Source organism: Hemitrygon akajei, chromosome 31 (assembly GCF_048418815.1).
Source record: "Hemitrygon akajei chromosome 31, sHemAka1.3, whole genome shotgun sequence".
In the NCBI taxonomy this organism is placed as follows: domain Eukaryota; kingdom Metazoa; phylum Chordata; class Chondrichthyes; order Myliobatiformes; family Dasyatidae; genus Hemitrygon; species Hemitrygon akajei.
Window position 1 is genome coordinate 27190208 of NC_133154.1, and position 13415 is coordinate 27203622.

Genomic DNA, 13415 nt, shown 5'->3' on the forward strand with positions numbered 1-13415 from the left:
TTTTACTGTAACTCTCAAAGCTCCCTCTATTACCATTATTGATAGGAAGCAGAAAGCCAGCCAGCAACTTGGGATTTGACAGCTTGCTTTGTCGATTTAAGTTTGAAAGAACATTGCAGATCTCAGAGCAGACTTTGAATAGCCAAGTTGTTTCCTCTCCAATTTACCAAAATGTTACATTCCAAGTTCTTACTCATTGTTTGATTATTTTTTTCTTGTTAATTGTGTAAAGTTAGTAGTTTTCTATCAATTGAAGCTATGGTTAGACATTATGCTGATTGAACCACCAGCATGCCAAATGTTTTATAAATATAATGTTTTTTAATCATGTTTAGCCCCTGAGGTAGCACTGCCATAGTAGCAACAGTTTGTTTCTACTACGACCTTTAACATTTAAAATAGTCTAATATATTACCAAATGCACAGCTTGACGTCAAGCCACTGGGTGTGCTATTAGGACAGATGACTAAAGGCATTGTCAAAGTTTAAACCAGAAGTTTAAAGCGACAGAGACTTCTGTGTGGAGAATTTGCTAACATAGTGCCAAAGCCCCAGAAAGGATCTCTGGCGCTGATTCAGATAAAGAGACCAGAATCAGAAATGGAAACGGAAGGATTGCAAGGCTAGAAGCTGTTATTGAAATCTGGTCACTCATTATCACTGAGAAGCTCTAGCTGGTGTTTTTAGCAGTTGAAGCTGGACAACTTGAATTGTAAATGTGCAGAGTGTGGCAGCTTTGGGGCTATTATCTGAATTTTGATCAAGTATATTAGTAGCTTTCTACTGCTGTGAGGAGACGTGTGAGCTGTTCAAACTGTGTACTCATCATGCTACTGCGTCTGCAAGTCTTGAGCTTTCAAGGCTTTAATTTTGTCTTTTTGCTTGAGACATGCTGACTCAGATAGACATGTTGCACTCTATAGCCTCCATATTGTAATAGAGAAGTATGAAAATGGAAGTTTCTGACTGCTCTTTTAGGTACTTTATAGAGACGTCTTTTCAAAGAACATTCTTTTTGTGAGTACATCCAATCAGGACACCCATTCCTTAGAGTATTAAAGAAGCGTGAAGCGAGAGTGGGAAAAAAATAAACAGAAATGACAGGTGGAATTTAATGTAGACAAGTGTCCAGTGTTACCCTTTGGAAGGACCAACCAGGATAGGACTTAGTGAGTGGTGAGACACTAAGAAGTGCGGTAGAACAGAGGGATCTGGGAATACTGATCTGTAATTCCTTGAAAGTGGCATTACAGGTAGATAGAGTCGTTATGAGATTTTTTGGCATAAATCAAGCTGTTGAATACAAGAGTTGGGATGTTATGTTGAAGTTGTTTAAGATGTTGGTGAGACCTAATTTGAAATATTGTGTCCAGTTCCAGTCACCCACCTGCAGGAAAGATGGAAATAAGATTGAAAGAGGGCAGGGAAAATTTACAAGGATGTTGCCAGGACTTAAGCTATCGGGAAAGGTTGAATAGGTCAGGACTTTATTCCCAAGAGCATAGGAGAATGAAGTATATAAAATTGAAGGGTATAGATAGGGTAAATGAAAGCAGGGTTTTTCCACTGAGATTGGTTGAGATTAGAGCAAGAGGTCGTGGGTTAAGGGTGGAATGTTTAAGGGGAACATGAAGGGAAACCAGAGGATGGTGAGAGTGTGGAATGAGCTGCCAGAAGTGGTGGATTTGGGTTTGATTTCAATATTTAAGAGAAATTTGGATAGATGCAAGGTGCTCTATGGTCTGGGTGCAGGTTGATGGGACTAGGCAGATTAATAGCTGGGCACAGACTAGAGGGCTGACGGACATATTTCTGTATTCTACGATTCTCTAGGAGTTTCCTACGATCCTTATGGAGTATCTAATCAAATGGGAATCATTATCTTTGGAAGGAGAGAAAATAAGATTGCATCTCTTTGCTAGTGCTTACTGAAAGCTGTGCTCAACAGAACACCACCTGCACATTATGATACTCTGTGTGTAAAGCTGAGCATTAAGCTGTTCATCTGCCAATTGACATGTGATACTTTCCCTGTTTTCCTTCAGGAATGCAGATCAGATACAACCGTAACCCCTCCATGACCCAATCCACAGCGTGGATTTATGAATCTGTATTGCCTTGGAAGGTAATAGAGAGCCCATGACTCTGTCACTCTGTTGATTTTCATGGCCATATAGATTTATAAAGTTGACATGTAGCTTTTCAGTCCTGATTGAGGTACCAATGCATCTGATCTTGCACAGACTTTGAGGTTCCCATGCACATTTGCCCATAGATTGCCAAATGCTGATGCATGAGCAAAAATCTTGGTTGGTTTTCTTGAGACACTTTGCCTTGCTGTGCTTAGCTTGACTGTTAACTTACAACAGTTAAGAACTCAATAGTCTTGACCAGGAAATACAGCCACCCACCACATTCTACCCTTCCACACTCCTACTTAATCATGTACTCTAGGTCTGTTGCTCCAGATTTGGAATTGGATCCTTTTTCAACTATTATTTTGGTCACCAGGTAAAGCAGAGATATACAGCAGTATAGCAAATAGGCGCTTTGGCCCAATTCATCCATGTTAACCAAGATACTCTTCTGCGCCAGCCCCTTCTGACTGCATATATCTCGCTAAACCTTTCTTATTCGAGTACTTGGATGTGACCAGGAGACCGAAGTTATGAGGGTAACTATTGCTTTTACTGCAATCATCTGGCTAATCACAGCTGATCTGTCTGGAGGAGTATACATAGAGAAATGAATGAAGACATTTGGAGAGGGTAAAATAACAGCTGAAGGAGCTGTGACACATAGAATGCAGCAATTAGCAGAAATCTTGGAATTAAATGATGTATTTACTCAACGGATGAGATGACATCTGTGAAGCGAGAGTAATTGATGTTGCGAATGGATAACAGAAATGACCAGTTTTGATACAAAGAGGAAAGGCTTGTAATGTGAAATGCATCTTCCTCTAGTTACATTCCTCCAGACAAAACTGTTTTGATTAACTAGAAAGTACTAAAAACAATTGTCACTTAAACCTCGCTCTCCACCCTTTCACAGATGTTCCCTTTGTTCTTTCTACCCTTTCCTCTATAAACTGAAACACACTTATTTCCTCATTTTTCCAGTACTGATGAAGGGTCTTCAACTTGGAGCATTAGCTCTGCTCCACTGTCCAATGATATTGCCTTTACCTACTAAGGTCTCCCTGCTTTCAATCCTGGAATGTCTGTCCAACTATGAATAACTACTCCAGAAAGGGGCAACGTTGTGTTTATGCTACAGCTGGTTACATACCCTGCTCTGGTTCTTTATTTTCTACAAAAAGATGTTAATCTAAACTCTGTAGGAATCACCTGCCTTTCTTTCAAACAGTAAGGACTGTCACAGAAGAACCACAGTTATTTCATTGACAAAATAGATGATCCAGAAAGAAACCCAGTTGTGATGGAAGAGGGAAACCTTGTTCCCAGGCATCCATCCTCTTCCAATCCCATTCCCCAAACCATGTTAGTACCACACAGCTTCAGCAAGCTTGTGCGCCACCTCATTAAAACATTTATCTCCATTTTTTATCCTCCAGACTCAGGTTGGTGCAAATTGCCATCGTTCTCCAACGTCAAGCAATCGCCTTGGCAACAGCCCGGTTGACCAACTCAAGATGTTGGTGCAGCAGGCAACCTCGTATCCCCGTGTCATTCTGCCCCACAGAGATGGCCCGGCCAATGCCCACGATTTTGCACAGAAACAGGTAATTACTGATTGATAGGGTTCCAAAACCAAAAAAAAAACAAGAGTTGTGTGCAAGTGCGGCGCGACTGGCTTGTTTCACCATGGCTGACCATTGCAGGGTTTCCCACCTCTGGTCTCCCTAGGACTTTAATGCAACAGAGATTGTTGTTAGCAAGCTGCAATTGTGTACAGAACTGAAAGCTGCAGCCGTGATTCATTCCATTGTCTTTGTAGGTTGGCATGTAACAGCATCTAAAGTGCCATAAACTACTTATGAAGCAGAACTTCAACGTGCAACATTAAACTTAAATACTTTCATAAAAGGATGTAACACCACTTCACTCAACTTGTCAGCTTGTACTTGTTTAGTCAGAAAGTTGTGATCCCTCAGCTTCCTGCTTTGCAATACTGCAAAGCCTGTCCATACTAAATTAGCGATGACTAAAGTGAGTTCCTCTGATAATTAAAAAATTATTATTTAGCAATACTGTGCCGAGTTGGCCTTTCTGGCCCTTTGAGCCACGCGCCCCAGCAACCTCCCAACAAACCCGATTAACCCTAACCTAATCACAGGACAATTTACAATGTCCAATTAACCTACCTGGTATCTTTGGACTGTGGGAGGGAACTGGAGCACCCAGGGAAAAAAAACTCAAGCATTTCACAGGGAGGATCTAGAGACTCCTTACAGAACTGCACCAGAATGGAACTCCCCAGCAACTCTGCTGAAGCCTGGTTAATATTCTATGTAACCTTCCTGAGTCTCTGCAAATATTCTCCATCATCAAAGGCTCCTTAGAGCTGAAACAATCTTTCCTGTAAACTGAATTGTACATAAAGCTTGTTAGGACTATATTAAATAAGGAAGAAAAAAGACAGAAGATAATCTGGGGCATTACTATTAATCTTCACCTTGTCTTCAAAATTCACAAAAAGTGCAGTTAATCAACAGCTGTATTCTTGGCTTGGGCATCATCTCAACTGCATGGCATTCTTTTTTTTTCTGCTGTCAAATAACAAATATAATGTTTCATTCCCAGTTGGGACTGCACAGGGTGAAAATAACTTTCATTTTGCCGTGCTCCCATATAACAAATTGGATACTGTGTTCTAGCATTAGCTTCAGTATATGATTTGATTTTGAAGGAAGTGGTTCAGAAAGCTTCAGTCCCAATCTTGTAGCGTGGGAATGAAACTGTAAATATCGTGGTTAGTCTTGTGGCCGTGGGTGAAAGAGGATTAGGTAATCTGTTGCATTAACAAAGTGATGCAGATCTGCAAGCACAATCCACAGACAAGAGCTCAGGTCCTTTCATAGCAGCTGGTAAATTTAATTTTAATTGCTTCTTTATTTCAAAAGGTAGTATCTGCTGTGACTGAACTCTTGGAGATTATGAATATTGTAAAAACCAATCTGATTCAGTAGTGTCTGGCAGGAAAAGATATCTGCTGTTCTCACATTTTTAAACTCTGGACACATCAGTGCAGTTAACCAAAGCGATGCAGATGGGAACTTGATGCAGAAGGATAGCTAACCAATATGGTCTTGCCAATAAAACCCACATTCTGTGAAAATATGAAGTATCTCAATGTTGGGGTTGTGTTGTGGGCAATATAGGCTCCTATGGGAACGGTTAGGCAAAGCCAGGGGGTGGTGGTGAGTTGGGATTCCGATGAGGCACAAAGCAGTAGTGATGACTGGAGGCCAACTAGAAGGAATAGTTCAGATTGTGATGTGGGCATTCCTGTTGTAGCTGTTGAAGTACTTTTGTTGAGCATAGGGAGTGACGTGAGCTTCTTTTCTTCTGTAACCTTTATGTAACTCAATCCCTATTCTGAAATGATTTTTCCTTTTGCTGTTATCTCATTACCAAATGCTGTCTTGTGTTACAGTATGCCTATCCGGGCCCCTCTCTAATGCCACAGCAGGTTGGTAGAGATGATAGCTTACTATACTCACTGATTCTGACCTCCGATGGAGCATTGGCCTGGTCTGATTCGGGAGCGGAAGGATTTGTTAAAGGGCATTCTACATGTCATGTTCCTCCTGCATTTTCAGAACCGAGGAGGGGTGTGTCCTTCAAGGTTAGCAAAAAATGAGCAATGCTAGATTCATGTCCTGTTCCCGTTGTAGGGCAAGTCATCCCCTATTTCATCTTCAGTTTAACTACCTTTTCTCCCATTTTTATTTTTGGGAATCAAAAAATCAATATTGGACATTAACATCTACATACCTCCTAACTCTGCTTCTTCATTATACCACAATCATATCATTGTCCTAAAAAGTCACACACTTCTTCAAAGCCACTCTTTCTCTTTTGTTTACCTTTAGACGGCTAGGAAGCATAACAACCCTGAAATGGCACCTGTTCCAGTCCCTGAAAGGAGGCAGTAGAATCCATGCACCTTGGGATGGGGCAAAGAGTGGTCCCTGTGCTTTGAGAATAGATTACAGAGAATTTCCCCCTTCTTTTGTTATTTCCTGGGGTGAAGCAAGAATGGTTCCATACCCTTAGTTAGGAAAGGTCCAGCTTCGTGGGCCAAGGCAGTGGGGAGGGGTCTTGCATCCCATAAAATGGAGGTGGAGGGGTGGGGGATTTCTCCCACCTGAGGTGGTATGGGAAAGCTTCTACTTATGCAGAGGGGTGCAGGGAGGAAGGTAGAAGTTGTTTTGCTCCCTTGGGATTATTGGGAGAGCAGAGAACATGGGCTAGTCCTACTTGACTGTTGGTGTTGACTGACATAATGACTGCTGTGGGAGCTCCCAGGTTAGATGGGTGGGGATGGGGAAGGGAAAATGATTGTGGCTGCTGCATGTAATTTGAAAATGTCCTATTGGAGTATTGCTCCTGTGCTTTCAAACCCGGCCAATTTTAGTACCTTGACCTTTTTTCAGATGAACATTTTATTTGTTTACATTCCCTTGCACATACCATGAAACCATACCCACTTCGAACCTCCCAATCCTATCTTTCAATTATTTGCAGAGATGTCATGACTATGTGCTTTTCAGATTTCAGTAAATAACTGCTTTATTTTCTATCTTATTAACAGCTGTCAAATGTCAGTACCACCACTGAGCAGGAGGAGCAGAGAAACAATATCAAAGAATTGCAGGAAGCTTCAGGTAATTGGTGTCAACATGAATGCTTTCGTCTGAATAAAATTTCCATGATGAGAAATCCATTCCATAAGCGATCAGGAAACTCTGTTTTTGTAGTGCATGGAAGTCTTCTGCTTACAGTGAAACCTCTCACAACTTTAGCAAGGTTCCAAGGTGCTTCACAATCAGCGAAGACATTCTTAGTGGCACCATCACCAGCTATAAGTAGTGCAAAGACATCCCATGTCCTATCCTTACATCTGATCATTTGTTATTTCCTTGTCTTGCTTCCTCAAGTGGTATGCAAGGCTACTTCAACCAATAGTCTGCCATAAATCAGATGACTGTGTTCCCTGCCTGGGTCTGCTACCTTTACCTCTGTCTCTACTGTTCTCCGCTGTGTCTCCTTGGGATCTGTGGTGAACTACATATACCTGTCTGGACTGCTCCTGTGGCTCCTCCCACAGACCCCTGTATAAAGGCGATTGAAGCCTGAGCCCGGCCTCATTCTCTAGGATGTAGTGTTGTTCATTCTTCCAGTCAATAAAAGCCGATATCTCGCTTCTTACGTCTCAGAGTGAGTTATTGATGGTGCATCAGGAACGTACTTTGTAGTTTTGGATACTTAGTCAGCTTCTGAGTATATTTGCATATGTCCAGACCATTTATTGTCCTTTCCAGTGCGTTGGTTTGGTTTTCCATTTGTTCTCCACAGAAAGTTCTCGTCTTGAGTAGAAAATTCATAGAGAGATTGGTTTTGGGAATGCTCTGGTTTGTGAGCTATTCAAGTTTGTAAGCTTGTAGCAAAAGGATGAGCGGGATGAGCATGTTGCTGTTGAAAGTCTTTAGTTTTGTCTTCATTCTGAATGTGCTTTACTGAACATTTCTTCTTCAGCAAAGGTAAAGGGCAAATTGGTTTTGCTAATCCTTAAGGTAATTTCTTGACGTCTAATTTCCCAGGTGAAATCAGTCGCTCATTCAATCTGTGTTACTCTTGTTGATGCTGGCAGCAATGGGGGCACTATCTTCTGATTTGTCAGCCTCTGTATCTTTAATTTTAACTTCATATTTCCCCTAAATTTGTCAAATTATTAAACAAAGGATTTTTGCCCTCCATATCTTTATTTCAGCCTTTGAATTCAATTTTTTTCCTCTCCTCCTTTTTCTGCTTCATTATTTTTATCTCAAGGCTCACTCTACTGTCTCTTGACTCTCCATTCCGTCATTCTCTTATCCACTCTAAAGTTCCTATCATCTACTTCAACTCTCTGTATTCTGTCACCCACTCATCCACTCTAAACTTCCTATCATCTACTCATGGCGACTTCATTCATGTCATCAACTGTTTTGTACAATGTGGTTGAACTAGGTGACTCCAGGATAATACCTACACACCACACTGATATGAACACATTATCTCATTGTGGAAGTCAAATCCAGATAAAGTCACTTAGAGACCATACAAGTACAAACTCTTTATTCAAAGCACCCAGGGCTTACTCAGTTAGTCGCTCAAAGCCGATCCACCCTTTACAATTCCCCTTCCGGAATGGATATAGTTGTTCAGATAACATATATATATATATATATATAGTTATATATATATATACACACACACACACACACACACACACACACACACACACACACACACACACACACCCCCCCCCCCCCCCACCTCCCCTACCCCCACCCCACCAAGCTGCAGTCAGACTTATTTATTGCATGACAGTATTGAGAGACAAATTGCAGAATAGGTATAATGCCATCGTACACAAACAGGCTGCAGTGGTCCTCTCTCTGCGCTTGAGCGCACAAAGAAACAAAGACCTTGGAACACTAACTATGAGAAGGAATATGGCTGAGCATGGCCTAGCACATGTATTGATCATCAGCGGTTTCTGTCAGAAAGAACAGGCTGCTATTGTTTAACTAATGTGTTAACCCTTTTACATACTTTATCATAAGCTGATGAGATCCAGACAAATATGCCTCAAACCTGACACCTGACACCTGGAAACCAGGATATCAAGAATTTAGGGAGACGTCCTGTTTGAATGTTCGAATTATCACAATTTAAGCTGGTGTCTTTTAGAGAGGAGTGCAGGAAATCACTAAAATCTTCGGTAGGTTCTTCATTCTGCATGTTTCTGATATAGTATAAGAGTAGCTAATCATTAAGATGTAATCCATGATCCAGCTTCACATACACTCCTTTTCCTCGTGCCCCTCATGCCTCCTATTAACAGGAATTAATTTCATATTTGTCAAGAGGATAAGATTAATATAAAATAGATGCTTGGTGGTCAGCACAAACCCTGTGGGAAATGGAAATGTTTATCGTCCCCAACGTCGAGCTGGTCCCAATTTGTAATGAAGTCCTAGACTCCACAGTGATTGAAAATGGTTTCTCTTTATCTACTTCACCATGTAATATCTTGAAAACCTCAATCACAACACTTTTAAATTTCTGCATTCCACAGTATTTGTGTATCATCTAATTTACTCTTGAAGTTAAAGTGTCATTCTAATAGATCTGTACTGAATTTTTGTCTGGTCTGTTCATTCATCCATTAGTGTGGTGTCCAGTATTAAAAATATTACTTCCAACTGTGATTTAATCACATGATCAAGATGGCGGCGCAACGCAGTTTGCAGCAGCCACTCCGGAGCTGATATCTGTTATCTGTTAAGCGGGGTGCCGTGCACAATCCTAATCTGATGAAAAACACGTGGGAGCACGGAGGAACATCTGGAAATCTCCAGGAAGGCCTTCTTCATTGCTGCTGCTGTTGTGTGGTCCGGGTCTCTGCTGAGAAGAACAGGCCCTCAGTCCACGGGGTTGCGTTGCTGATGGCCGTTGGCAGGGGCGTCGTAGTGCGCTCGGCAGAGGATGGTGCTTGGAGAAGCTGTGCCAGAGGGATGTTCAGAGACTCAGAGGTTTGACAGACTCGGGAGTCCGCTGCGGTCAGGGCGCTTTCACTGTGTGCTGCGTCTGCGAAGGTTGGGTCTGACGGAGCTTTCATTGTGTGCTGCGTCTGCGAGGCTGAGTCTGGTGCTGTGGAAGCCCATAGCGGGGATATTCCCTTCTGCCACCTGCGTAGGTTGGCAAGTCTATCGGGACCCTGAGGACTTCTGGAAACTGTACTGTGGTTTCTTTTGAACTTATAGTCTTTTAACATCTTTGGACTATTTTTACTGTGCCCATGGTCTTTTTTTTAAAATCAATTATGGCATTATCTGCACTGATGTAACTACACGTTTATATATGTTAACTATAACTACATGTAACTATGTGGTTTTGTGTAGGTCTTGTAGCTTTAGTTTTTGGTTTGTTGGGTGGTCTCTTGACTTGGTGTGTCTGGGTAGTCTTGTTTTGTCTGGTGGATTTGGAGCTCCTTTCCGGGGAACGCGCTAAGATGGTAGCGCGATATTAATACGCAGCAGCCTCACTGGACTCTGGATTTGGGGATTACCAAACGTTATGTGGATTTTCTGGTGTAGTCTGTTTTGTCGTGTGCTTTTGTGATAGCATTCTGGAGAACGTTGTCTCATTTTTTAACTGCATTGCATTTGTGGTTTCTATATGACAATAAACTGACACTGAACTGAATCTGATTTTTGCAGAAGCTGTAGAATTGGTGTATTCTAGTGCTCTGGGTATAAAGTTCACATTTAATTACATTGTATGACTAGTTCCCGTGTTCCCGTAAACGCTTCTGCTTTTGTAAATGCGTCTGAAATTCTTTTTAAAAAGTGAACATGTATTTAATATAGACTTGGTTTAAACTTGCTACAGCCTTTGTAGTATTGACAAATAAAATACCTTGCATATTATTTATATATTTATGTCTGTATTTACCTCAGAGTCCAGATGCATGCCTTTGCAGTGTACCATAAAGCACGCTAGTGACAGGTAAGCCTCCTTAGTTTATATTTTTACAAGATGATCCCTTGGCAGATAGAGGCATAAACAATCCTTTGCAAGGATTTTCTTCCACATCCCAAAGATATGCTGGTTGTTAGATTAAATTTCCACTGTAAATTTCCCAAGTATAAGTAGTTGGTGGGAGAGTGAGTGGATATTAATGGGCATGTGTGGGAGAATGGGTTACTAGGAAATACGGGGTGTTTGCAATTGATGGCATTATGTTTTTAGACCTGGCATAGATCTAGTGAGCTGAAAGGCTTCTATCTGTGGTGTAAGGAAATGACAGCCTGGAGCAAGGATTCATAGCGTGAAATTCCTTGTTTGGTATTCACTCCCTGAGACCAGATACACTATTCCTTGTACTTCACTTCATATTCCATGCCCAAACCCCTTTTGCCTCCTGCGTAGGCACATACTCAAAATGGGAATGTTTACTTGTCCCTACAACTAACCAATGTGAAGGGACAAGTCCTCATGATCAGAAGTTCAAGTACATGGTCAATGGTGCAGGACTGCATGTTGCCATCACTGAGATGCCAAGGACAGCACACAAGCAAACTACAGAGTAAAAGGCAGTCATGTTAACATAGAACGTAGAATAGTACAGCACATTACAGGCCCTTGGGCCCACAATGTTGTGCCGACCTTCAAACCCTGCCTCCCATATAATCCCCCACCTGTATTTCCTGTATTTAACCCTCTGTATTTCCAGAGGCGAAAGATCAGCAATTTGTTAACATCACTCGGAGAATAAACATTGCAGCAGCGGCCTTGTGTATTGGTCTCAGTTCCTCAGGTAGAAGATGCTGGGCGCACTCATGCTAGGGATAAAAGAGTTAATGTATCAAGTTGCAAACCTTTGTTAGAACATAAATCTTATTCTCTTTTTCCATATGTTACTCAGCCTACTAAGTATTTCAAGCATTTTCTTATTTCAGATTTGTAGTGTCTGTGTGATTTTTTTTTTCCCATATGGATTTGAACTATTGATACTAGATGACACTGTGCTTTTTCTGATCTTAGTTCGGACTCGAAAGTTAAACCTAAATTGAACAGGAAGGTCCCTTATGTGCGGTTAGAACGATTGCAAATCGACTTGTCTACTGACACTGAGCTGCCAACCTTCAAACTGTTGCCAGGCAGTGGACAGGATGAATTCAACCTGATCATCATCGAAGGAAATGGCTTGCCTATAAATCCAACCTTCACGGTATTTATGGACTTGGATTTTATCTCCTTGGATTTTAAACCAAGATGTTCCATTCCTTTCATACTGTCCCCATCAGCTTATCTATAAATGTTTGGGCAATTAGTACAGCACAGGAACAATGTGTTGTGTGGAATTAATTAAAGTTGTAACTAAATGCCTAAATAAACTAATCCCTTCTGTCTACATACAAAATGCTGGTGGGACACAGCAGGCCAGGCAGCATCTATAGGTCTCGGCCTGAAACGTCGACAGTGCTTCTCCCCATAGATGTTGCCTGGCCTGCTGTGTTCCACTAGCATTTTGTGTGTGTTGTTTGAATTTCCAGCATCTGCAGATTTCCTTGTGTTTGCCCTTCAGTCTACAGTATGTTTATATTCCAGAATTCCCTGAAAATTTATGTTCCTGTCGAAGAGCTTCTTAAACATCTCTATCGTATTTGCAGCCACCATTTTGTGTTTAAAAAAGAATCTTGCTCTACACATCTCCTTTGAACTTACCGCTCTCACCTAAAATGCATATGTTCTAGCATTAGACATCATAACCCTGGAAAGAAGATACCTCATAATTGTATAAACTTCTATTGGATACCTCTGCGCAGAGAAAACAACCAAAGTTTGTCCAGCCTCTGCTTGTAGTTCTTGCCCTCTAATTGAGTAAACCTCTTCTGCGCCCTCTCATCCTTCCTACAATGTGGCAACTACAGCTGGATGCAATGCACCAGATAACTTCCAGACCCTTGAACTCATTTCCTCGACTCTTAAAGCCAAGCATGACATACACTTTTTATCTCACTTGTATATTTTTTTCCCACTTTATGTTGGCTTAATTTGCATCCATGAAATGTTTTGTAGTGCTAAACACAAATGAACAGTTGCAGTTCTCTCAGGGTAAGGCTTGGAATGGTAGAACTAGTTTGTGGAGTTGAAGACAGGGCTGCTTGGGTCATGGTGGCATCTGAATGCTCAGTAAGTATTCACCTCCATCTGTGCTACCCCTGTGATGGTGTGTGGATGAAGGGTTCCTTCCTGAGGGCCTGTACCAGATCCGTGGTGCAACCCATGAGGTGCTGTGTGGGTGAAAAGGTCATGGCTGTGTACTTCTGTCTGTAGTGCCGAGTAAGACTGTATCACGTGATGGAAAACAGGTAGAGTATAAGGCCATCTGAAATAGAACAATAAAGCACAGGAATATGGCCTCTGGTCCACAATGTCTGTACTGACTGTGATACCAGTTCACCCTGTTCCCACCAGACAATATCCCTCCTCCATGTTCATGTACCTTTTTAACTGCCTTGTAAACATTGCTACCACCACCTGCCCCAGCTGTGCATTCCAGGAGCCACCTGTGTCTGTGCAAAAAAAAACATCAGCTGCATAAACTCTTCTTTAAAATTTCTCCTCTTGTCTAAAATTTATGCCCTCCAATATCTGACGGTCTGGAAGTAA

At 41.6% G+C, this 13415-nt stretch overlaps 1 protein-coding gene across 5 annotated transcripts in view; it reads left to right on the top strand.

Moving 5' to 3' along the window:
• The window catches only part of LOC140719356 (transcription intermediary factor 1-beta-like), a 120394-nt gene that overhangs the window by 98590 nt on the left and 8389 nt on the right, over positions 1-13415 (top strand). For 2 of the 5 annotated variants that reach the window (XM_073033938.1, XM_073033939.1), the window contains exons 11-15: positions 3578-3745; positions 5620-5811; positions 6781-6853; positions 10697-10745; positions 11784-11970. In XM_073033938.1, the coding sequence (XP_072890039.1) occupies positions 3578-3745; positions 5620-5811; positions 6781-6853; positions 10697-10745; positions 11784-11970 (669 nt within the window). The remainder of the gene's footprint in view (positions 1-3577; positions 3746-5619; positions 5812-6780; positions 6854-10696; positions 10746-11783; positions 11971-13415) is intronic. The other 3 variants (XM_073033941.1, XM_073033940.1, XM_073033942.1) reach the window with 3 other exon arrangements.